The sequence below is a fragment of the Ruditapes philippinarum genome, unplaced genomic scaffold, assembly GCF_026571515.1.
Source record: "Ruditapes philippinarum isolate M1 unplaced genomic scaffold, ASM2657151v2 ctg185_1_1_1_1, whole genome shotgun sequence".
NCBI lineage: Eukaryota > Metazoa > Mollusca > Bivalvia > Venerida > Veneridae > Ruditapes > Ruditapes philippinarum.
In genome coordinates, this window is record NW_026865847.1 from 183,831 (window position 1) to 209,203 (window position 25,373).

General features: G+C 35.2%; 1 protein-coding gene across 1 annotated transcript in view; it reads right to left on the reverse strand.

Annotated features, from left to right (window-relative positions):
- Positions 1-25,373, reverse strand: part of LOC132730534 (uncharacterized) — a 39,883-nt gene that overhangs the window by 13,429 nt on the left and 1,081 nt on the right. Inside the window, exons 2-3 of the mRNA XM_060716488.1 lie at positions 5,107-5,222; positions 180-254 (exon numbers count right to left, since the gene is read on the reverse strand). Coding sequence (XP_060572471.1) covers positions 180-254; positions 5,107-5,222 — 191 coding nt within the window. The remainder of the gene's footprint in view (positions 1-179; positions 255-5,106; positions 5,223-25,373) is intronic.

The window sequence follows — 25,373 nt, forward strand, 5'->3', positions numbered from 1 at the left end:
TCTTATAATTCAATTCAGTTTGAGAAGTAACTACCTAAATCATTCAGTTGGCTCGAAGTCATTTTTTGAATATCTATTTTTCTTTTTTTGTGATGTTTAAACTTTTTATGTTTTTTTATAAATGTAAATCTTAGTTAAAATTGTATACAATGTAGGTAAATAGCGAAATTGATACTTACTGCTTCGTGTAGTGAATTACAGCCAAAAGAAAACGAGTAGCTTCCGTTTAAAAAGTGAACATCGGTTTTACACAACTGCAAATAAAACGGCAGTTAAACATTGTAATTGTTTAAAATAAAAATGTTGAAATCTGTGAAGCATCCTTACATTTTATTATGATTTAAAACAGAACTATAGTAGCTTTGAAAATGGTTTATTTCAAAAGTGCATTATTACCACCGGCCCAGTCCATACTTATTATTACAAAAACAATTTTAAATACAATAGCCTATTGTCCATGGTAGCTTGTTAAGATAACAGTACATCACAAAATATATATGTTTATATAGATTTGTATAAAGTACAATCTACATATTGCCATAGCAGCATGGATTCAGGCGAGGAAGATCGTGTGAGGATATTTACTTTTAACAGTCTTGCTCGTAATCAAGAAAACTTACATACAGCATTTATAGATCTTTGGAAAGCTTTTGACTTTGTTGATAGACAAATGTTATTTCACAAGTCAACGAGAAATATACAAGATCTTTGCCAAACGTTTTATTCATAATTAATGCATGAATGCAGTTATGTGTTACTTTTTAAATACCATAATACATTTATATAAGCTTAATTCATTAGTCACTTTAGTGGCATAATAGTTTCTTGTAAACGTTGGTACCTTGTTTTGTCTAAGGTTCTGATTGACCGGTACACGTGAATCAGTGGGCGTAATGTCAGTTATATTGCTATTTTCTTTATATATAAATATACATATATATAAAATAGCAACATAATTGATATATGAACATCGAAATTCAAAATTTTCAAAAGTTGAATTTCGAGTTGGATTTGAATTTCGAGCCAGCTCGAAGATCGAAATTCAAAATTTTCAAAAGTTGAATTTCGAGCTGGATTTGAATTTCGAGCCAGCTCGAAGATCGAAATTCAAAATTTTCAAAAGTTGAATTTCGAGCTGGAGTTGAATTTCGAGCCAGCTCGAAGATCGAAATTCAAAATTTTCAAAAGTTGAATTTCGAGCTGGATTTGAATTTCGAGCCAGCTCGAAGATCGAAATTCAAAATTTTCAAAAGTTGAATTTCGAGCTGGAGTTGAATTTCGAGCCAGCTCGAAGATCGAAATTCAAAATTTTCAAAAGTTGAATTTCGAGCTGGATTTGAATTTCGAGCCAGCTCGAAGATCGAAATTCAAAATTTTCAAAAGTTGAATTTCGAGCTGGAGTTGAATTTCGAGCCAGCTCAAAGATCGAAATTTAAAATTTTCAAAAGTTGAATTTCGAGCTGGATTTGAATTTCGAGCCAGCTCGAAGATCGAAATTCAAAATTTTCAAAAGTTGAATTTCGAGCTGAATTTGAATTTCGAGCTTGCTCGAAGATCGAAATTCAAACATTTTCAAAACCCGAATTTCGAGATGGATTTGAATTTCGAGCCAGCTCGAAGATCGAAATTCAAAATTTTCAAAAGTTGAATTTCGAGCTGGAGTTGAATTTCGAGCCAGCTCGAAGATCGAAATTCAAAATTTTCAAAAGTTGAATTTCGAGCTGGAGTTGAATTTCGAGCCAGCTCGAAGATCGAAATTCAAAAATTTCAAAAGTTGAATTTCGAGCTGGATTTGAATTTCGAGCCAGCTCGAAGATCGAAATTCAAAATTTTCAAAAGTTGAATTTCGAGCTGGAGTTGAATTTCGAGCCAGCTCGAAGATCGAAATTCAAAATTTCAAAAGTTGAATTTCGAGCTGGATTTGAATTTCGAGCCAGCTCGAAGATCGAAATTCAAAATTTTCAAAAGTTGAATTTCGAGCTGGAGTTGAATTTCGAGCCAGCTCGAAGATCGAAATTCAAAATTTTCAAAAGTTGAATTTCGAGTTGGATTTGAATTTCGAGCCAGCTCGAAGATCGAAATTCAAAATTTTCAAAAGTTGAATTTCGAGCTGGATTTGAATTTCGAGCCAGCTCGAAGATCGAAATTCAAAATTTTCAAAAGTTGAATTTCGAGCTGGATTTGAATTTCGAGCCAGCTCGAAGATCGAAATTCAAAAATTTTCAAAAGTTGAATTTCGAGCTGGATTTGAATTTCGAGCCAGCTCGAAGATCGAAATTCAAAATTTTCAAAAGTTGAATTTCGAGCTGGAGTTGAATTTCGAGCCAGCTCGAAGATCGAAATTCAAAATTTTCAAAAGTTGAATTTCGAGCTGGATTTGAATTTCGAGCCAGCTCGAAGATCGAAATTCAAAATTTTCAAAAGTTGAATTTCGAGCTGGAGTTGAATTTCGAGCCAGCTCGAAGATCGAAATTCAAAAGTTGAATTTCGAGCTGGAGTTGAATTTCGAGCCAGCTCGAAGATCGAAATTCAAAATTTTCAAAAGTTGAATTTCGAGCTGGATTTGAATTTCGAGCCAGCTCGAAGATCGAAATTCAAAATTTTCAAAAGTTGAATTTCGAGCTGGAGTTGAATTTCGAGCCAGCTCGAAGATCGAAATTCAAAATTTTCAAAAGTTGAATTTCGAGCTGGAGTTGAATTTCGAGCCAGCTCGAAGATCGAAATTCAAAATTTTCAAAAGTTGAATTTCGAGCTGGAGTTGAATTTCGAGCCAGCTCGAAGATCGAAATTCAAAATTTTCAAAAGTTGAATTTCGAGCTGGAGTTGAATTTCGAGCCAGCTCGAAGATCGAAATTCAAAATTTTCAAAAGTTGAATTTCGAGCTGGAGTTGAATTTCGAGCCAGCTCGAAGATCGAAATTCAAAATTTTCAAAAGTTGAATTTTGAGCTGGAGTTGAATTTCGAGCCAGCTCGAAGATCGAAATTCAAAATTTTCAAAAGTTGAATTTCGAGCTGGATTTGAATTTCGAGCCAGCTCGAAGATCGAAATTCAAAAAGATAAAATTGAGTTTAAAGAAGGTTATTGATGTGACCGTTGCCTATTTGGGTTATTTACCAGCTGTTAACTCCAGCTCGAAATTCAACTTTTGAAAATTTTGAATTTCGATCTTCGAGCTGGCTCTAAATTCAAATCCAGCTCGAAATTCAACTTTTGAAAATTTTGAATTTCGATCTTCGAGCTGGCTCGAAATTCAACCCCAGCTCGAAATTCAACTTTTGAAAATTTTGAATTTCGATCTTCGAGCTGGCTCGAAATTCAACTCCAGCTCGAAATTCAACTTTTGAAAATTTTGAATTTCGATCTTCGAGCTGGCTCGAAATTCAAATCCAGCTCGAAATTCAACTTTTGAAAATTTTGAATTTCGATCTTCGAGCTGGCTCGAAATTCAACTCCAGCTCGAAATTCAACTTTTGAAAATTTTGAATTTCGATCTTCGACCTGGCTCTAAATTAAAATCCAGCTCGAAATTCAACTTTTGAAAATTTTGAATTTCGATCTTCGAGCTGGCTCGAAATTCAACCCCAGCTCGAAATTCAACTTTTGAAAATTTTGAATTTCGATCTTCGAGCTGGCTCGAAATTCAACTCCAGCTCGAAATTCAACTTTTGAAAATTTTGAATTTCGATCTTCGCGATGGCTCGAAATTCAAATCCAGCTCGAAATTCAACTTTTGAAAATTTTGAATTTCGATCTTCGAGCTGGCTCGAAATTCAACTCCAGCTCGAAATTCAACTTTTGAAAATTTTGAATTTCGATCTTCGAGCTGGCTCGAAATTCAAATCCAGCTCGAAATTCAACTTTTGAAAATTTTAAATTTCGATCTTCGAGTTCGAAATTCAACTCCAGCTCGAAATTCAACTTTTGAAAATTTTGAATTTCGATCTTCGAGCTGGCTCGAAATTCAACTCCAGCTCGAAATTCAACTTTTGAAAATTTTGAATTTCGATCTTCGAGCTGGCTCGAAATTCAAATCCAGCTCGAAATTCAACTTTTGAAAATTTTGAATTTCGATCTTCGAGCTGGCTCGAAATTCAACTCCAGCTCGAAATTCAACTTTTGAAAATTTTGAATTTCGATCTTCGAGCTGGCTCGAAATTCAAATCCAGCTCGAAATTCAACTTTTGAAAATTTTGAATTTCGATCTTCGAGCTGGCTCGAAATTCAACTCCAGCTCGAAATTCAACTTTTGAAAATTTTGAATTTCGATCTTCGAGCTGGCTCAAAATTCAACTCCAGCTCGAAATTCAACTTTTGAGAGTTTTGAATTTCGATCTTCGAGCTGGCTCGAAATTCAAATCCAGCTCGAAATTCAACTTTTGAAAATTTTGAATTTCGATCTTCGAGCTGGCTCGAAATTCAACTCCAGCTCGAAATTCAACTTTTGAAAATTTTGAATGTCGATCTTCGAGCTGGCTCGAAATTCAACTCCAGCTCGAAATTCAGCTCTGGTTTACTTTGAATTTCGATCTTCGAGCTAGCTCGAAGTTCAAAGCTAGCTCGATATTCACTATAAACTGAATTTCGATCTTCGATCTTCGATGTCAGTGCTAACTTCTCGATACTTAAAATCTCTGTTTTTTGAGTCCGTTTAGTGACATTTCTTTATGCACATTGCATGTTTTGGACACACCAGAACCTACGACGGAAAGAATATCTCGATGAAGACTGCATATAAATCCAAAACAAAAATGGGTAATATAGAGGACAGTCAGGAAGGTAGAATCTAATTTCGATTTTCTTAAAAAAGGATTGAATTTTTAATAAATGTTTAAAAAGATGAAAACATATCCTGCAATTGACCTATTTTTCAGTCACATCTGGTGTTATGCTTCACATCTGGTGCAGCGGAAATTCACATATAATTTTTACCGATGCTCATTTTTGAGATACATATGGGGTTCCTTCCCCGTGAATAAAATCTTCTTTAAATTTCTGTCATTTATGTTGATTAATTTAATTTGCATTTCAAAGGTGCATACCCACTCAGCTAAGTTGCAATACTAGTATGCATTCATAAAACTTGAAGAATGGACGAGAAGACATACCTCATTACCACATGTGGTGTGTGTTGTACATGACGCCGGATCAGAGATATGCTTGCAGTCCAGGCATACTCTTGATATATGGGAATGTCCGTTAGTGCATAACGATTGTAGGAAAACTTAAAGTAAAAATAATGAAAGTATTATGAGTAACAATCCGTTGCTTTTTTACTGTGAATCTAGACGCTTTTTTCATAAATCAAATCTGGAGAAAATAATGTAGTATTTGACTTTAACTATAAATACATTCTTGTCTCAGATATAGGATAATAAATTCACATATATGTAAAGAATACATGTATGTATGGTAATTTTTTCTTAGCTGGACATCAGATGAAGACTAAGTTTATATTAGAGTTCATCTTTACTGTTCTATTCGAATTATAAACGTCGACGGGAATGACGTGACAGTTAAGGATGAAAACTAACTTAGTTAATGAGCTTAGTGGCGAATTCAGGCCTCGACATTAGCGGTGGTCCGTTGGTCCGAGACCACCTGATTTTGGCAAGGACCACCTAATTTTAAAATGCACTGGTCCGTCGGACCACTTGAATTTTCTGGTTTGTGCAAGGATCATTTGGGAGAATGGCGATTTGGTCAAAAACATGTTATATATATTTTGTTTAAAACCATTTGTCCTATGAACATGTATATGTTTCATTAATAGATTAATCAGATAAGTTAAAGAATGTCTTAATTCATCAATAACTTTCATATTAAGTCGCTAAAATTTTGTCTATGCAAGTTAAAAGAGTTAAGAATTTGTGATATTAAGCTAGGTACAAATTGTATTCAAATGATGCTTGTAATGATGCATCGTCGGATTACCACGCTGGAACCTTTAACATTTATGTTATGCTACATGTTAATCACACGTGGGTATCCGACGATGGTAATTATGATATTGTATGGGATACCGTATGAACTTTCAATTTCATATACATGAATAATGGCAGCAAACTAAAGGAACTTGAGAAATACATCAAGTTATTTGCTAGTTATCTTTATTTTAACTTTTTAACGCTAAGAGATCCATTTCTTCCAGAGTTAAAATTACTTTTTTTTAAATTTTTGATAAAAGGTTAAAAATACTCAATGTAAAAAATAAATATCAACCAACAAGCAACGGGGCGGTAAAAATTCTGTATTCAATAAATCTTAAAGTAATCTTATTCATAATAAATTTGTGAGAAAAATAAGCTAAACTATAGTTATATATAAAGTTGTTTTTATTTTTTATCCTTTAGATATTTCCTTGTTTAAGATAATTTATTAGTTTTTATTAAATTGTTAATCTATAAAAGATACATGTAATTATCATGATTATAAGACGTACCACGTATCAGCAATGTATATTTGAATAACAGTAAGAAAAAAACCCAGACACAAATGGTTTCACTATTCCCTAACTTGAGTTGAGACAGAAATCACTTCAATATATAAGTTAACACAAATAAGAGCCCTGTTGTGTATTTTTGAATAAGCTATGAAAAAACAACAAATAACTTCACGACAGAATACCTACTAACTTGCTCTCAGATAAAAGTATATATCTAAAATGTCTGTTTTCTTTAAAGCTTAATAATACATCTTTGTCATCAATTTTAAGCATACTTTTTTCTAAACTTACAGTAAACTGATCTAATAATAATAATTGACCACTTGACTTCTGGAAGGACCACCTTAATTTCAAATCTAGTGGTCCGGCTTACCACCTGATAAAAAAGTTAGTGTCGAGGCCTGCTTATATGAAGTCAACTGAACAATATATGATGTCAATGTGTCTTTATATGATGTCGACCAATCATTATACGATGTGCATTTATGAATATATGATGTGGTAGAATCATTATATACAGTCAACTTATCAATATATTATGTCAATCTTTCATTATAAGATGTGCATCTATTATTATACGATGTGCATCTATTATTATACGATGTGCATTTATGAATATATTATGAGGTTGCATCATTATATACAGTCAACTTATCAATATATTATGTCAATCTTTCATTATATTATGTGAATCTTTCATTATACGATGTGCATCTATTGTTATACGACCGCTGCTTTATATGAAGTGCAAACATCATTATATGGTGTGCTTCTGTCATTATACTGATGGGGTTAAATTTACCGGGTTATATCTCACTATGCACCGTTCGTGGCAACAGCGGGAAAACTCAAATTAAATTATATCATTTAGTGGTAAGCTGACTGTATATAAAGACAATTCTACATAATGTAGTGTTGTTTTGACTCTATATAAGAATGATTCCACATAATATATTCGTAATTGCACATCATATAATGAAAGACTGGCATCATATAAGGACACATTCACATCATATATTGTTAAGTTGACTCTATATAATGATGGTTCCACATAATATATTCATTAATGCACATCGTATAATGAAAGATTGACATCATATAAGGACATGTTGACATCATATAATGTTAAGTTGACTCTATATAAAGACGGTTCCACATAATATATTCATTAATGCACATCGTATAATGAAAGACTGACATCATATAAGGACATGTTGACATCATATAATGTTAAGTTGACTCTATATAAAGACGGTTCCACATAATATATTCATTAATGCACATTGTATACTGAAAGACTGACATCATATAAGGACATGTTGACATCATATAATGTTAAGTTGACTCTATATAAAGACGGTTCTACATAATATAATGTTGTTTTGACTCTATATAAGAATGGTTCCACATAATATATTCGTAATTGCACATCATATAATGAAAGACTGACACCATATAAGGACATATTGACATAATATATTGTTATTATGACTCTATATAAGGATGGTTTCACATAATATACTAAAAAATGCACATCGTATAATGATAGATTGACATCATATAAGGACGCTTTGACATCATATAAGGCTGAATCTATATAAGAATTATTCCACATAATATATTCATAACTTCACATCATATAATGGCAGACTGACATCATATAAGGACAGATTGACATCATATAAGGTTATTTTGACCTTATATAAGGATGGCTCCATATAATGCACAACGTATAATGATGGATTGATATCATATAAAAACACGTTGACATCATATATTGTTCAGTTGACTACATATAAAGATGGATCCACAGAATATATTAATGAGTGCACATTGTATAAGGAAAGGTTGACTCAATATATTGCTATATAATATAAGGACAGATTGACATCATATAAGGTTATTTTGACCTTATATAAGGATGGCTCCATATAATGCACAACGTATAATGATGGATTGATATCATATAAAAAGACGTTGACATCATATATTGTTCAGTTGACATATATAAAGATGGATCCACATAATATATTAATGAGTGCACATTGTATAAGGAAAGGTTGACTCAATATATTGCTATATTGACATAACAACATTTAGGTTTATAATTATAAGACAGTTAAGGCTTTCCATAGGGAAAACTCAAAGAAAATTGTATCATATATTGTTAAGCTAACTCTATATAAAGACAATTCTACATAATATAGTGTTGTTTTGACTCTATATAAGAATGGTTCTACATAATATATTTGTAATTGCACATCATATAATGAAAGACTGACATCATATAAGGACATATTCACATCATATATTGTTAAGTTGACTCTATATAAGGATGGTTTAACATAATATATTGGAAATTGTACATCGTATAATGAAAGATTGACATCATATAAGGACGTGTTGACATCATATATTGTTAAGTTCACTCTATATAGGGATGGTTTCACATGATATACTGAAAAATGCACATCGTATTATGATAAAATGACATAATATAAGGACGCGTTGATATCATATACTGTTGACTCTATATGAGAATTATTCCACATAATATATTCATAACTTCCAATCATATATTGACAGACTGACATCATATAAGGACAGATTGACATCATATATTGTTGTTTTGACCTTATATAAGGATGGCTCCACATAATATATTCAAAAATGCACAAAGTATAATGATAGATTGACATCATATAAAGGCACGTTGACATCATATATTGTTCAGTTGACGGCGTCCGTGGTCGAGTGGTTTAGGTCGTTGACTTCAAATCACTTGCCCCTCACCGCTATGGGTTCGAATCCCGGCATTATTTGGATTCTTTCATGTGAGGAAGCTATCCAGCTAGCTTACGGAACGTCGGTGGTTCTACTCAGGTGCCCGTTCGTGCCTGAAATACTGCACGGAAGGGCACCTGAGGTCTTCCCCCACCAGTAAAGCTGGAACGTCGCGATATGACCTATACTGTGTCGATGTGACGTAAAACTCAAAACAAACAAACGAACAAACATGTAAAGATGGATCCACATAATATATTAATGAGTGCACATTGTATTAGGAAGGGTTGACTCAATATATTGCTATATGGACATAACAACGTTTATGTTTATAATTATAAGACAGTCAAGGCTTTCCATATCTAAAGCTCACGGTGAATAAGTCTACGAAAATTAAATGTAAAATAGAAACAAGAATGGTTGAATTTTAAAAAGCCGGTAATAATCCTGTTATTCGAGGACATTCAGATGAAAATACCCCCGCACTACGGCTAGAAAAAAATTCGCAAAATAAAAAATAATAACAAACCAAAACCACAGCACTGATTCATATAAAGAAAATTATGTTTTGACGTAATTGTGTGATAAGTTATAGTCTGATAGGGTAAACTGCAGTTTTATAATTTCTAAATATCCTACGTGTTGTAAGATCGAGACCTCGTAAGTCCATAATTATACTTTTCTTATTCATAACTATTTTCAACATTATTGAAGCTATGATGTTTTATGTTGTATTTTTGGTTTCATAATATGTTTTGCACTGATTTTGGTAAAGACTATTCCTTTTTTAAATAACATAGTTTTTAAAAAGATTAATATTTAGAATTAATTCGGATTAAAATCAATAAATGTCATTTCAGTGTCGTAAAATACCATACAAAACGTGACAAATCAGTGTTTCTAAATTGTTTTATATCCGTGTAGACAACTTTTCAAGCACTTGGCCATTTTCATTAAAATGTTTCTTAAAAAATAGACAGTGTAAAGGTCTAAAAACAATGACAAAAGTAGTGATAGAACCACTGACTTCTCATATATGAGGTAATCACTTAACCGGCTGTGCTATTGAACATATACATTACGCTAGTGTGAATTTTCCAAACAATAGTTATTCAATATTAATTCTAGTAAACTAAACGGACAGAACAGAGGTGGAATCCAATATTTAAATAAGTGCTATAACGTATTCATAAATGACAGGTCAATAAAATCAGACTATATCATAGTCAAACATAAAAACACGTTCCCTGTTGTCACAATATGAAACCCCGGCAAAAAGGAACCAATGAACGAACATCTAAATATGATTTTTTATGGAACGCCTGGACTGTCTTGTGTTAAGAATGAATGATATACCTGGTTAAATGTCTTTCTGTTGTGTCCGAGATACAAAATGCTGGGTGGAAATCCTAATATGCTCAGTTATTGAAGTGCTATGTTGTGTGCTGACTGTATTTTATTCAGTCAAGTCAATGTATTGTCGGGTGCATAAGTCGTTATGTTCAGTTCTTAAAACCAACAGGCATGTGGTAACACAATTATGTTGAGTTAAAAAGATATGTTGTAGGGTGTTACAGTTATTATATTCGGTTATAATAATATACCAATTGGTGCTCTTCTCATTATGTTCAACCATGAAAATAAACAGTTGAGTGGTACTATGATTTTCTTTGGCTGAGGCAGTGTATTATTGGGTGATACTTTTATTATTTTCAGTTGCAATGACATGCTGTTGGGTGCTTTATTTCTTCTGTTCAGTCGTGAAATAGAACTGTTAAATGGAACAATCATTATCTAAAATGGTACTATCATTATCTTGTGTGCTGATTATATCTTCTTCAGTCAAGTCAATGTGTTGTTCGGTGCAAATGTCGTTATGTTCAGTGGTTTTTTGGTACTATCATTATGTTCAGTTCAGATGATAAACTGTTCGGTGCAGAGGTCATTATGTTCAATAGTGAACACAAACTGTTATGTGATACCACAATTATGTTGGGTTCATTCGGATATTTTCGGGCAACAAGATGGGAGCGACTAATTTCCATAGGCCATGTCGAGGCTAATGACCACTAAATTGCCAAAACAATTTTCTTCCCTGTAAATATTATCGGGGGCTTAAGATCGTTATTTTCATACATTGGACTTTGAAATACCCAATGGGTATTTTATTTAGTTAATTCATGACTATACTATACTGTTACAGTCATAATGGGTACAGTATATATAACGTAAAAGATGGGTAAGGGTAGCCTGTTAAAGTAACACATGACCACCGTAAATATAACTTAAAATTTATCTTTTTGGTAACCTATAAGAGTCACAAATGGACACAGCAAACGAAATTTAAAATATAAAACATCATATACAAGTAAGGGAACCCTATTTGAGTCACACATGGCCACAGTATATGGAGCATATAAGTAAGGGTAGCCTATTAAAGTCACATATGGCCACAGCATATACAACTTAAAATATATGTGTTGGTAACCCATTTGAGTCACACATAACCACAATAAATGGAACATAATATTTAAGTAAGGGAAACCTATTTGAGTCACACATGGCCACAGTATATGGAACATTAAATATATTAAGTAAGGGTAGCGCAATAAAGTCACACATACCCACATTATGAAGAACATTCTTTATAAGTAACGGTAACCTAATTGAGTCACACTAGGCCAAAATATATGGAACATTATGTTTAAGTAAGGGAAATCTATTTGAGTCACACATGATTAAAGTATATGCAACATTATATATAAGTAAGGGTAGCCTAATAAAATTAGACTCAAATACATTTCCCTGACTTCATAACCTCAGATCCCCTTTCAAAATTCCATTTTATTTTGTTCCGCCCATTGTTTTCTCGTTTAGGGCAAAAGCATTCTTTTACATGGGACCTTACGCCACTTTTCATGGAATGGCACTACTGTGTCACATTGAAGGTTCCATGATAACCGCCGTATGAACACATCATCTTCGGATGTTTCTAAATTCAAAATTTCACTATTTTCGTGTTAAATGTTGAATTCTGCTTAAGCCGGTGCTAGGGGGCGTGCACGGTAACTTGCACTTTCCAGTACAGTCCATGAACAGGCTCAATCAAACCGAGTCTGCAACATTTTCAATTTTGCAGTGTTGTGCTTTCTTTAGGGATTCTGTTTTTCTCTATTTTAAACATTATGTCTACTAATATATTGTGGCCATGTGTGACTCAATTAGGTTTCACTTACTTATATAGAATTTTCTTTATATTTGGCCATGTTTGACTTTACTAGGCTACCCTTACTTATATATAATGTTCCATTTACTGTGGTCATGTGTGTCTCAAATGGGGTTTCCATACTTACATTTAACGTTCCATATACTGTGGCCATGTGTTACTTGTATATTATGTTTCATATTTTAAATTTCGTTTGATGTGTCCACTTGTAAGTCTAAAAAGTTACCAACACATATATTTCAAGTTTTATTTACGGCGGTCATATCTGACTTGAACAGACTACCCTTACCCATATTTTAAGTTTTATATACTGTACCCATTATGACTGTAACAGTATAGTATAGTCATAAATTAACTTGATAAAATACCCATTCGGTATTAAATATTCCATACGATCTGTCCAATTTATGGAAATAACGTTTTTAACCTCCCGATGGTATTTACGGGGAAGAAAATTGTTTTGGCAATTTAGTGGTCATTAGCCTCGACGTGACCTATGGAAATTAGTTGCTCCCGCCCGCCATCTTGTTTGACGCGAAGATATCCGAATGAACCCAACATAATTGTATGACCACTCAGCGCATTGTCAAATGACTTGTGCGCCGAACAGTATATCATCTGAACTAAAAATAATGACTTCTGCACCGAACAGTACATCATCTGAACTGAACATAATGACGGTATCACACAACAGTTTGTGTTCACAACTGAACATAATGACCTCTGCACCGAACAGTATATCATCTGAACTGAACATAATGACTTCTGCACCGAACAATTTATCATCTGAACTGAACATAATAACGGTATCACACAATAGTTTGTGTTCACTACTGAACATAATGACCTCTGCACCGAACAGTACATCATCTGAACTGAACATAATCACGGTATCACACAACAGTTTGTGTTCACTACTGAACATTATGACCTCTGCACCGAACAGTACATCATCTGAACTGAACATAATAACGGTATCACACAACAGTTTGTGTTCACTACTGAACATAATGACCTCTGCACCGAACAGTATATCATCTGAACTGAACATAATGACTTCTGCACCGAACAATTTATCATCTGAACTGAACATAATGACGGTATCACACAACAGTTTGTGTTCACTACTGAACATTATGACCTCTGCACCGAACAGTACATCATCTGAACTGAACATAATAACGGTATCACACAACAGTTTGTGTTCATTACTGAACATAATGACCTCTGCACCGAACAGTATATCATCTGAACTGAACATAATAACGGTATCACACAACAGTTTGTGTTCACTACTGAACATAATGACCTCTGCACCGAACAGTACATCATCTGAACTGAACATAATCACGGTATCACACAACAGTTTGTGTTCACTACTGAACATAATGACCTCTGCACCGAACAGTATATCATCTGAACTGAACATAATGATAGTACCATTCAACAGTTCTATTTCACGACTGAACAGTCTAAATAAAGCACCCAACAGCATGTCATTGTAACTGAAAATAATAAAAGTATCACCCAATAATACACTGCCTCAGCCAAACGAAATGATAGTACCACTCAACTGTTTATTTTCATGGTTGAACATGATAAGAAGAGCTATTTTAACCGACCATAACAACTGTCACACCCTACAACATATCTTTTTAACTCAACATAATTGTGTTACCACATGCCTGTTTGTTTTAAGAACTGAACAGAACGACTAATGCACCCGGCAATACATTGACTTGACTGAATAAAATGTTATCACCACACAACATTACACTTCAATAACTGAGCGCATTTGGATTTCCACCCAGTATATTGGGATTTTGACCAAGCACATTGTATCTCGGACTCAACAGAATGACATTTAACCATGTATATCAGTCATTCTACACATAAGACAGTCCAGGCGTTCCATAATTTTTCTGTCGCTTTCCCTTTCTCTGCCGTCACGATATGTAAACCCCAGCAAAAATGGGCCAATCAATGGGCACTCTGGAGTGCGGGTAACTAATACCTGCACTCCAGTTAACGCATTATGCATGTATGTGTATGGAACGCCTGGACTGTCTTATGTGTAGAATGACTGATATACATGGTTAAATGTGATTCTGTTGAGTCCGAGATACAATATGCTGGGTCAAAATCCCAATATACTGGGTGGAAATCCAAATGCGCTCAGTTATTGAAGTGTAATGTTGTGTGCTGACTGTATTTTATTCAGTCAAGTCAATGTATTGTCGGGTGCATAAGTCGTTATGTTCAGTTCTTAAAACAAACAGGCATGTGGTAACACAATTATGTTGAGTTAAAAAGATATGTTGTAGGGTATGACAGTTGTTATGTTCGGTTGAAATAGCTCTTCTCATCATGTTCAACCATGAAAATAAACTGTTAAGTGGTACTATCATTTCGTTTGACTGAGGCAGTGTATTATTGGGTGATCCTTTTATCATTTTCAGTTGAAATGACATGCTGTTGGGTGCTTTATTCAGACTGTTCAGTCGTGAAATAGAACTGTTGAATAGTACTATCATTATGTTCAGTTCAGATGATGTACTGTTCGGTGCAGAGGTCATTCTGTTCAGTAGTGAACACAAAATGTTGTGTGCATACCGTTATTATGTTCAGTTAAGATGATATACTGTTCGGTGCAGAAGTCATTATGTTCAGTTCAGATGATGTACTGTTCGGTGCAGAGGTCATTATGTTCAGTTCAGATGATATACTGTTCGGTGCAGAAGTCATTATGTTCAGTTCAGATAATATACTGTTCGGTGCAGAAGTCATTATGTTCAGTAGTGAACACAAACTGTTGTGTGACACGGTCATTATGTTAAGTTCAGGTGATATCCTGTTTGGTGCAGAAGTCATTATGTTCAGTAGTGAACACAAACTGTGGTGTGATACCGTCATTATGTTCAGTTCAGATGATATTCTGTTCGGTGCAGAAGTCATTATGGTCAGTAGTGAACACAAACTGTGGTGTGATACCGTCATTATGTTCAGTTCAGATGATATTCTGTTCGGTGCTGAAGTCATTATGTTCAGTAGTGAACACAAACTGTGGTGTGATACCGTCATTATGTTCAGTTCAGATGATAAGCTGTTTGGTGCAGAGGTCATTATGTTCAGTAGTGAACACAAACTGTGGTGTGATACCGTCATTATGTTCAGTTCAGATGATATTCTGTTCGGTGCTGAAGTCATTATGTTCAGTAGTGAACACAAACTGTGGTGTGATACCGTCATTATGTTCAGTTCAGATGATATTCTGTTCGGTGCAGAAGTCATTATGGTCAGTAGTGAACACAAACTGTGGTGTGATACCGTCATTATGTTCAGTTCAGATGATATTCTGTTCGGTGCAGAAGTCATTATGGTCAGTAGTGAACACAAACTGTGGTGTGATACCGTCATTATGTTCAGTTCAGATGATATTCTGTTTCGGTGCAGAAGTCATTATGGTCAGTAGTGAACACAAACTGTGGTGTGATACCGTCATTATGTTCAGTTCAGATGATATTCTGTTCGGTGCAGAAGTCATTATGGTCAGTAGTGAACACAAACTGTGGTGTGATACCGCCATTATGTTCAGTTCAGATGATATTCTGTTCGGTGCTGAAGTCATTATGTTCAGTAGTGAACACAAACTGTGGTGTGATACCGTTATTATGTTTCTGTTCAGATGATATCCTGTTTGGTGCAGAGGTCATTATGTTCAGTAGTGAACACAAACTGTGGTGTGATACCGTCATTTATGTTCAGTTCAGATGATATTCTGTTCGGTGCTGAAGTCATTATGTTCAGTAGTGAACACAAACTGTGGTGTGATACCGTCATTATGTTCAGTTCAGATGATATACTGTTCGGTGCACAAGTCATTTTGACAATGCGCTGAGTGGTCATACAATTATGTTGGGTTCATTCGGATTTCTTTGCGTCAAACAAGATGGCGGGCGGGAGCAACTAATTTCCATAGGTCACGTCGAGGCTAATGACCACTAAATTGCCAAAACAATTACCTATTTGAGTCACACATGGCCACAGTATAAAGAACGTTAAATATAAGTATGGAACCCCCATTTGAGACAAACATGACCACAGTAAATGGAACATTATATATAAGTAAGTGTGGCCTAATAAAGTCAAACATGGCCAAAGTATAAAGAAAATTCTTTATAAGTAAGTGAAACCTAATTGAGTCACATATGGCCACAATATATTAGACATAATGTTTAAGTCAGGGAAATGTATTTAAGTCTAATTTTATTAGGCTACCCTTACTTATATATAATGTTCCATATACTTTAGTTATGCGTGACTCAAAAAATGTTTCCCTTACTTAAACATAATGTTCCATATATTTGGCCTAGTGTGACTCAATTAGGTTTCCCTTACTTATATAGAATGCTTCTTCATAATGTGGGTATGTGTGAACTTTATTGCGCTACCTTTACTTATATCTAATGTTCCATATACTGTGGCCATGTGTGACTCAAATAGGTTTCCCTTACTTAAATATTATGTTCCATTTATTGTGGTTATGTGTGACTCAAATGGGTTACCAACAAATACATTTTAAGTCGTATATGCTGTGGCCATATGTGACATTAATAGGCTACCCTTACTTATATGCTCCATATACTGTGGCCATGTGTGACTCAAATAGGGTTCCCTTACTTGAATATGATGTTTTATATTTTAAATTTCGTTTGCTGTGTCCATTTGTGACTCTTATAGGTTACCAAACAGATAATTTTAAGTTTTATTTACGGTGGTCACGTGTGACTTTAACAGGCTACCCTTACCCATATTTTAAGTTTTATATATACTGTACCCATTATGACTGTAACAGTATAGTATAGTCATGAATTAACTAATAAATACCCATAGGGTATTTAAAAGTCCAATTTATGAAAATAACGTTCTTAAGCCCCCCGATAATATTTATAGGGAAGAAAATTGTTTTGGCAATTTAGTGGTCATTAGCCTCGACGTGACCTCTCCCATCTTGTTGCCCGAAAATATCCGAATGAACCCAACATAATGGTTGTATCACACAACAGTTTGTTTTTTTCACTATTGAACATAATGACCTCTGCACCGAACAGTATATCATCTGTACTGAACATCAATGATAGTACCAAAAAACCACTGAACATAACGACCTTTGCACCGAACAACACATTGACTTGACTGAAGAAGATATAATCAGCACACAATATAATGATAGTACCATTTAAGATAATGATTGTACCATTTAACAGTTCTATTTCACGACTGAACAGAAGGAATAAAGCACCCAACAGCATGTCATTGCAACTGAAAATAATAAAAGTATCACCCAATAATACACTGCCTCAACCAAACAAATGATAGTACCACTCAACTGTTTATTTTCATGGTTGAACATGATGAGAAGAGCACCAAACAGCATATTATTATAACCGAACATAATAACTGTAACACCCTACAACATATCTTTTTAACTCAACATAATTGTGTTTCCACATGCCTGTTTGTTTTAAGAACTGAACATAACGACTTATGCACCCGACAATACATTGACTTGACTGAATAAAATACAGTCAGCACACAACATAGCACTTCAATAACTGAGCACATTAGGATTTCCACCCAGCATTTTGTATCTCGGACTCAACAGAAAGACATTTAACCAGGTATATCATTCAATCTTAACATAAGACAGTCCAGGCGTTCCATATATGTGTATACGATTTAACTCTGACACATTTTCAATAAGTAATAGAAAGAGCATCGAAACACGAGGCTATCTGATTTGTACGAGGGGGCGTAGCCCCCGAGTATTAATCAGATTGCCGAATGTTTTTATGTTCTTTCTCTTTTGTGTCATAGTCAAATACAAAAACATATTCCCTGTTGTCGCAATATGAAACCCCGGAGAAAAGTAACCAATGAACGAGCATCTGAATATGTTATTTCCGTCGTTTTCCCTTTCTCTGCCGTCGCAATATGTAAACCCCAGCAAAGATGAACCAATCAATGGGCATGCACTGGAGTGCGGGTAACTAATACCTGCACTCTAGTTAACGCACTGTGCATGCATATGTATACGATTTAACTGTGACACATTTTCAACAGAAAGGTCCCCAAACTATGATACAATACAAATATATATGGCAACAGTACGATACCGCGATGGTGTTAACGCGATAGTACTAGCACACTTATGTATTGTCGCCATCGCACTATCGCACTGTCGTCATCGCGTTATCGCACTGTCGAATTATCGTACTGTCGTCATCGCGTTATCGCACTGTAGTCATCGCACTATCGCACTGTAGTCATCGCACTATGGCATTGTCGTCATCGCACTGTCATATTGTCGCCATCGTACTATCGCACTGTCGCCGTCCGCATATTAAAGTATAATCACGATGGCTCTTACTGTAGTCCGTATCTGACTCCTCTATATCCATCGGATTTTTCATGCGGTATCTGTGTTGTTATTCTGTCGTCGTTGGTCCTTGTCTGTCCAAAATACACAATGGGTGCAAAGAAAATTTAAAAAAAACGGACTTAAACGAAATGTTACCTTAGAACGATGCTAAATATTAAAAAATAATGAAATATTATTGGGTTCCAGACCGCTGATGAGGTCAAAATAAAATAAATACAATATCAACCAAAGAATACTCGTCATTTTATTCTTTAAATTGTGAATAATTTTTAAGCAAAAAGTGGTAATGGTTTACTACCGTGAAATTTCAACAGAGTATATGACAAAAAGATAAAATTGAGTTTAAAGAAGGTTATTGATGTGACCGTTGCCAATTTGGGTTATTTACCAGCTCTTAACGTTCTGGTGGTGATGATAAAAATGGTGGTTGTTGTGATGATGATTATGAAGGTAGTAATGATGAATATGGTGGCGATGTAGGAGCACATTTGTCTCAGAGCACATTTGTCTCACGAAGTGTGACCGATGTGATTGTAAACATTCATATTTGCGGCAAATTATAAATGAGACAGATGTGTTCGACACACAATAGAAAGGACACTCGAAGCATATTTGTCTCACATTTTTCCATAGAATTCTTAAAAGGTAATAATTATGCCCGTCCGTTTACCGGCAACCAGCCATTGTTCAGTGTTTTCTGTATTTATAAAACCGTTTTTAGGTCAGTCAAAAACTTACTGCCTCTGCATAGGAGTCATATATTAAATTAAAGAATATCCCTGTTCTGCATGTCACAATGAAAATTTCTACAAGTGCAGCATTCAGAACCTAAACACATATGCAAGCAAGTCTATAGTTATCGTTGTCAATTGTGATACGTTTATTTTCAATGCTTCAAGTTTTGAAAATGATTTATGGCACCAGAAATATTCTTAGCAAAACAAGGTAGTATCTATGGTGGCATAAAGGGGACATACAATTTTCTTATTTAGTACGTGCGCACACGATAGCTTTTACGTGGCCACGCGATACTATTACGTGCGCACGCGATAGCTATGACGTGCGCATGCGGATATGTATTCCGCATCTGAACACTGACAGGGATCCTCGCAAAGTTCGATTAATAGTTCGATGTCCCGTGTATATATTGTACCTACAGCGGTTAGGGTCAACTTCAAGTGTGTTTTTTTAATCAATCGGTCACGGAGGCCCTTAAATGATCTATGGAAGAAAATAAGAAGACCATTACACACGTATTTTGTTTTCATCAGAAATATATGTATGCAAAAATCGTCATTTTCCAAGAATTGCGGCTTTCAGATCCGCCATTGAAAAAGCACTTACAACATGTATGAGTTCCCAAAATAATCCGGGTAATGCCATAATTATGGAATATCGGACGACTCAAAATCGTGCGAGATGCGACATTCCGATGAGACACGAAGCGAGGCACTGTAGGAGCACATTTGTCTCGGAGCACATTTGTCTTACATAAGACCGATGCGGTCGCATTTGTCCCACATGAGACAAATGGGACCTCAAATGTCTACCCAAAAAAACTCATTTGTGTGACAAATGTGCTCCGGTCAAGTATTTTAAGGGACAAGAAAGCACATTTGTCTCGTGTGTTCTTAAGGGACAAGAAAGCACATTTGTCTCATGTCATTTTTTATTAATTATTTTAAACATATTTCCCCACGGCAGAAATTCTTTTTTAGAATCGAGGTTCGTTGTTTTACCTCATGTCAAGTGCAATCATCAATAGGTTTGCTTATGGTTTCTTTATGAAAACCAAAAGTGAACTATTAATAATAATATCTCTAATTCAAGAAATTGATTGGCTTAACCTGAAGGCGTACACTGCAACAAACTAAATCCCGTTCACGATGGTACAATGGTGACAGCGCGATGGCGCGATGGTACATGTACGTTGATGAAAACGCGATGGTGACAACACAATGGTACGAACGTGAAACAACGATTGTACGATGGTGAAACAACGATTGTACGATGGTGAAACAACGATTGTACAATGGTGAAACAACGATTGTACAATGGTGAAACAACGATTGTACAATGGTGAAACAACGATTGTACAATGGTGAAACAACGATTGTACAATGGTGAAACAACGATTGTACAATGGTGAAACAACGATTGTACGATGGTGAAACAACGAAGGCTCGATGATGAAAAGTGATGGTACCATGGTGAAAGACGATGTTACGATGGTGAAAATACGGTGGAACGATATGACGAAACTGCGATGGCATGGTGATGAAAACGCGATATTATTTTCTCTATCGTGGCATCGCATCATCGTGATTTAACCATCGTGTCATCGTGTTTTAATCATCGTACCGTCTCAATTTCACCTTTGTACCATTGTGCATAGCTGTTCAAGGAGACAAAAATGTTATTTATGTCCAAACGGAACACCGTAATCGGTTTATATTGAATGATACAATATCGTGACTCGTTTCGCATCTTGCCGAAATCTCGCGTCTCGCTTCGCATCTCGTTCGTCGACGCGAGACAAGAAATTGATTCCAGGTCATATACCGCTAAGAAGTATTCCCTTTATAGTCTACATAAAATGACTTAAAGGCCCATTATGCCTGAGAAATGCTTTTATTTGTATTCCTCAAAAGCTTTTTATTTCTGGTATACATTTATAGCTCCAAAACGTTACTCATTGGCTAATGACCTGAAGCTTTTTTTCATCTGCTGCTTTTTTGCAGATCGTACATTTGAAGTGATTAGAATTTTGTATTGAAGTCAAAATAATACTTTGTTTACATTTTGCTACTTTTATGACGTCTTATTTCACATTTATCGCGAATTTCTTTGGGTTACAAGCATCTAACTTTCTCAGAATTCATTATTTGAATATTAATAAATACATACTTGCCCTATCTAAATAAGTAAAAATTTATTCATTTCTGACATCTCGTGGAACGGGATACTTCAACATTGCGAGATCTCGTGTTACAATACCGTGCCTGGCTTCGTGTGTCATCGGAATGTCGCGTCTCGCCCGATTCTGAGTGGCACGATATTCCATAATTATTGCATTATTCGGATTATTTTAGGAACTCATGCATGTTGTAAGTGCTTTTTCAATGGCGGATCTTGGAAAATGACGATTTTTTATACATATACATTGTATTTCTGATGAAAACAAATACGTCTGTAATGGTCTTCTTCTTTTCTTCCATAGATCATTTAAAGGCCTTCGTGGCCGAGTGATTTCAAAAAACCACTTGCCCCTAACCGCTGTAGGTTCGACACATACACGGGGCGTGGAAGTATTCATGCGAGGATCCCGGTCAGGGTCCAAATGCGGAATACATATCCGCGAGCGCACGATATAGCTATCGCGTGCGCACATAATGGTATCGCGTGGCCACGTAAAAGCGATCGTGTGGGCACGTAATAAATAAGAAAATTCTATGTCCCCTTAGAATGCCACCGTGGATACAACCTTGTTTTGCTAAGAATATTTCTATAGTGTCATAAATCATTTATAAAACTTTAAGCATTGAAAATAAACGTATCACAATTATTAACGATAAGAATAGACTTGCTGCATATGTGTTTAGGTTCTTGATGCTGCACTTGTAGAAATTTTTATTGTGACATGCAGAACAGTGATATTCTTTAATTTAATATAATTATGACTCCTATGCAGAGGCAGGAAGTTTTTGACTGACCGGAAGTGACCTAAAACGGTATTATAAATACAGAAAACACATAACAATGGCTGGTAGCCGGTTAACAGATGGGCATAATTATTACCTTTTAAGAATTTTATGGGAAAATGTGAGACAAATGTGCTTCGAGTGTCCTTTCTATTGTGTGTCGAACACATCTGTCTCATTTCCAATTTATCGCAACTATGAATGTTTACGAGCACATCGGTCACACTTCGTGAGACAAATGTGCTCCGAGACAAATGTGCTCCTACAAGGCACGATATTGTAACACGAGATCTCGTCGAATTATCCCGCACCACGAGGTTTCAGAAATGAATAAATTTTTACTTCTTTAGATGGAGCAAGTATGAAATTATTGATATTCAAATAATGATTTCTGAGGAAGTTAGATGCTTGTAATCTAAAGAAATTCGCGATAAATGTGAAATAATGCGTCATAAAAATTGTAGTATTTTGACTTCAATACAAAATTCTAAATCACTTCAACTGTACAAACTGCAAAAAAGCAGCAGATGAAAAATGCTTTAGGTAATTAGCCAATGAGTAACTTTTTGGAGCTATAAAAGTATACCAAAAATACAAAGCTTTTAAGGAATACAAATAAAAGCATTTCTCAGGCATAATGGGCCTTTAAGTGATTTTATGTAGACTATGAAGGGAATACTACTTAGCGGTATATGACCTGGAATCAATTTCTTGTCTCACAAACTAGATGCGAAGCGAGGTGCGAGCTTTCGGCAAGATGCGAAATGAGTCACGATATTGTATCATTCAATATCAACCGATTACGGTGTTCCGTTTGGACATAAGTAACATTTTGACTCCCTGAACAGTATGCGCAATGGTACAAAGGTGAAATTAAGATGGTACGATGATTAAAACACGATGACACGATGGTGAAATCATGATGGTGCGATGACACAATAGAGAAAATAATATCGCGTTTTCATCATCATGCCATCGCAGTTTCATCAAATCGTACCATCGTATTTTCGCCATCGTAACATCGTCTTTCACCAAAGTATCATCACGTTTTCATCATCGAACCTTCGTTGGTTCACCATCGTACAATCGTTGTTTCACCATCGTACAGTCGTTGTTTCACGTTCGTACCATTATGTTTTCACCATCGCACCATCGCGTTTTCATTAACGTAATATCGTGCCACCGCGCTGTTACCATTGTACCATCGTGAACGGGATTTAGTTTGTTTCAGTGTACGCCTTCAGGTTAAGGCAATCAATTACTTGAATCAGAGATAATATGATTAATAGTTCACTGTAATTTTTCATAAAGAAAGCATAAGCAAACCTATTGATGATTACGCTTGACATGAGGTAAAACGGCGAACCTCGATTCTAAAAAAAGAATTTCTGCCGTGGGAATAATGTGACAAATAATTCATAAAAAATGACATGAGATAAATGTGCTTTCTTGTCCCTTAAAAACACATGAGACAAATGTGCTTTCTTGTCCCTTAAAAACACATGAGACAAATGTGCTTTCTTGTCCCTTAAAAACACATGAGACAAATGTGCTTTCTTGTCCCTTAAAAACACATGAGACAAATGTGCTTTCTTGTCCCTTAAAAAACTTGATCGGAGCACATTTGTCACACAAATTAGTTTTTTGGGGTAGACATTTGAGGTCCCATTTGTCTCATGTTGGACAAATGCGACCGCATTGGTCTTACGTAAGACAAATGAGCTCCGAGACAAATATGTTCCTTCATGGCGATGATGATTATGGTGGCGATGATGATCATGGTGGTAATGATGATCATGTTGATGATGATGGTTGTAGTGATAATGATGATTATGGTGGTGACGTAAATTATGGTGGTGATGATGATTATGGTGATAATGATGATTATGGTGGTTGTGATGATGAATATGGTTGTAGTTGTGGTTATGATAATGGTGTTGATGATGATAATGGTGTTAATGATGATCATGTTGGTGATGATGAGTATGGTGATTGTGATGATGATGAGTATTGTAGTGGTGATGATGATTATTGTGGTGATGATGATCATGGTGGTGATGATGAGTATTTTGGTTGTGGTGATGATGATTATTGTTGTTATGGTGATGATGGTGGTGATGATGCTGCTGATAATGATTGTTGTTGTTGTGGTGATGATGATAATTATGGTGGTGATGATGATTATGGTGGTAATGATGATTATGGTGATGAGTATGGTGGTGATGTTGATGATGATGTATATGGTGGTAATGATCATCATGGTGGTGATGTTTTTGTTTGTGATGTTTATGAAGATTATGCGTAGCTGATAACTTTCATTTCCGAATAAAATGGGAAAAGAAAGCATACTGTATTCAAATTTAAGGTAATACTGTTTTGCTAAGGCAATGTTCAAAAGGGACGCGGTCAGAAATCCTGTGTGGGTGTTCACATCTGCATTTCCTTTTCTATCATTTTAAAACTCGTCATATATGAGCAAGGCATTTCGTATGTGTATATATAACTAATTAAATGAGATGGCCATTTAAATAACCATTATAAGATTTCTAATACGAACAAGCCTCATCAAAAGTATTTCATTAAGGATAAAATGGCAGCAAACTGAATTATTATTGGTCGCATAAATTGTCATGATTTGAAAATCGCTCTATATATAGATACTACAGAATGAAAGATGAACATGAACATTTCTTGCATTATTATTATATTATAAAAATAAAATCAAAAGTTGCATCGAAAAACTCTGAAACCATCATTTTGTGATGGTGGATGAGCAG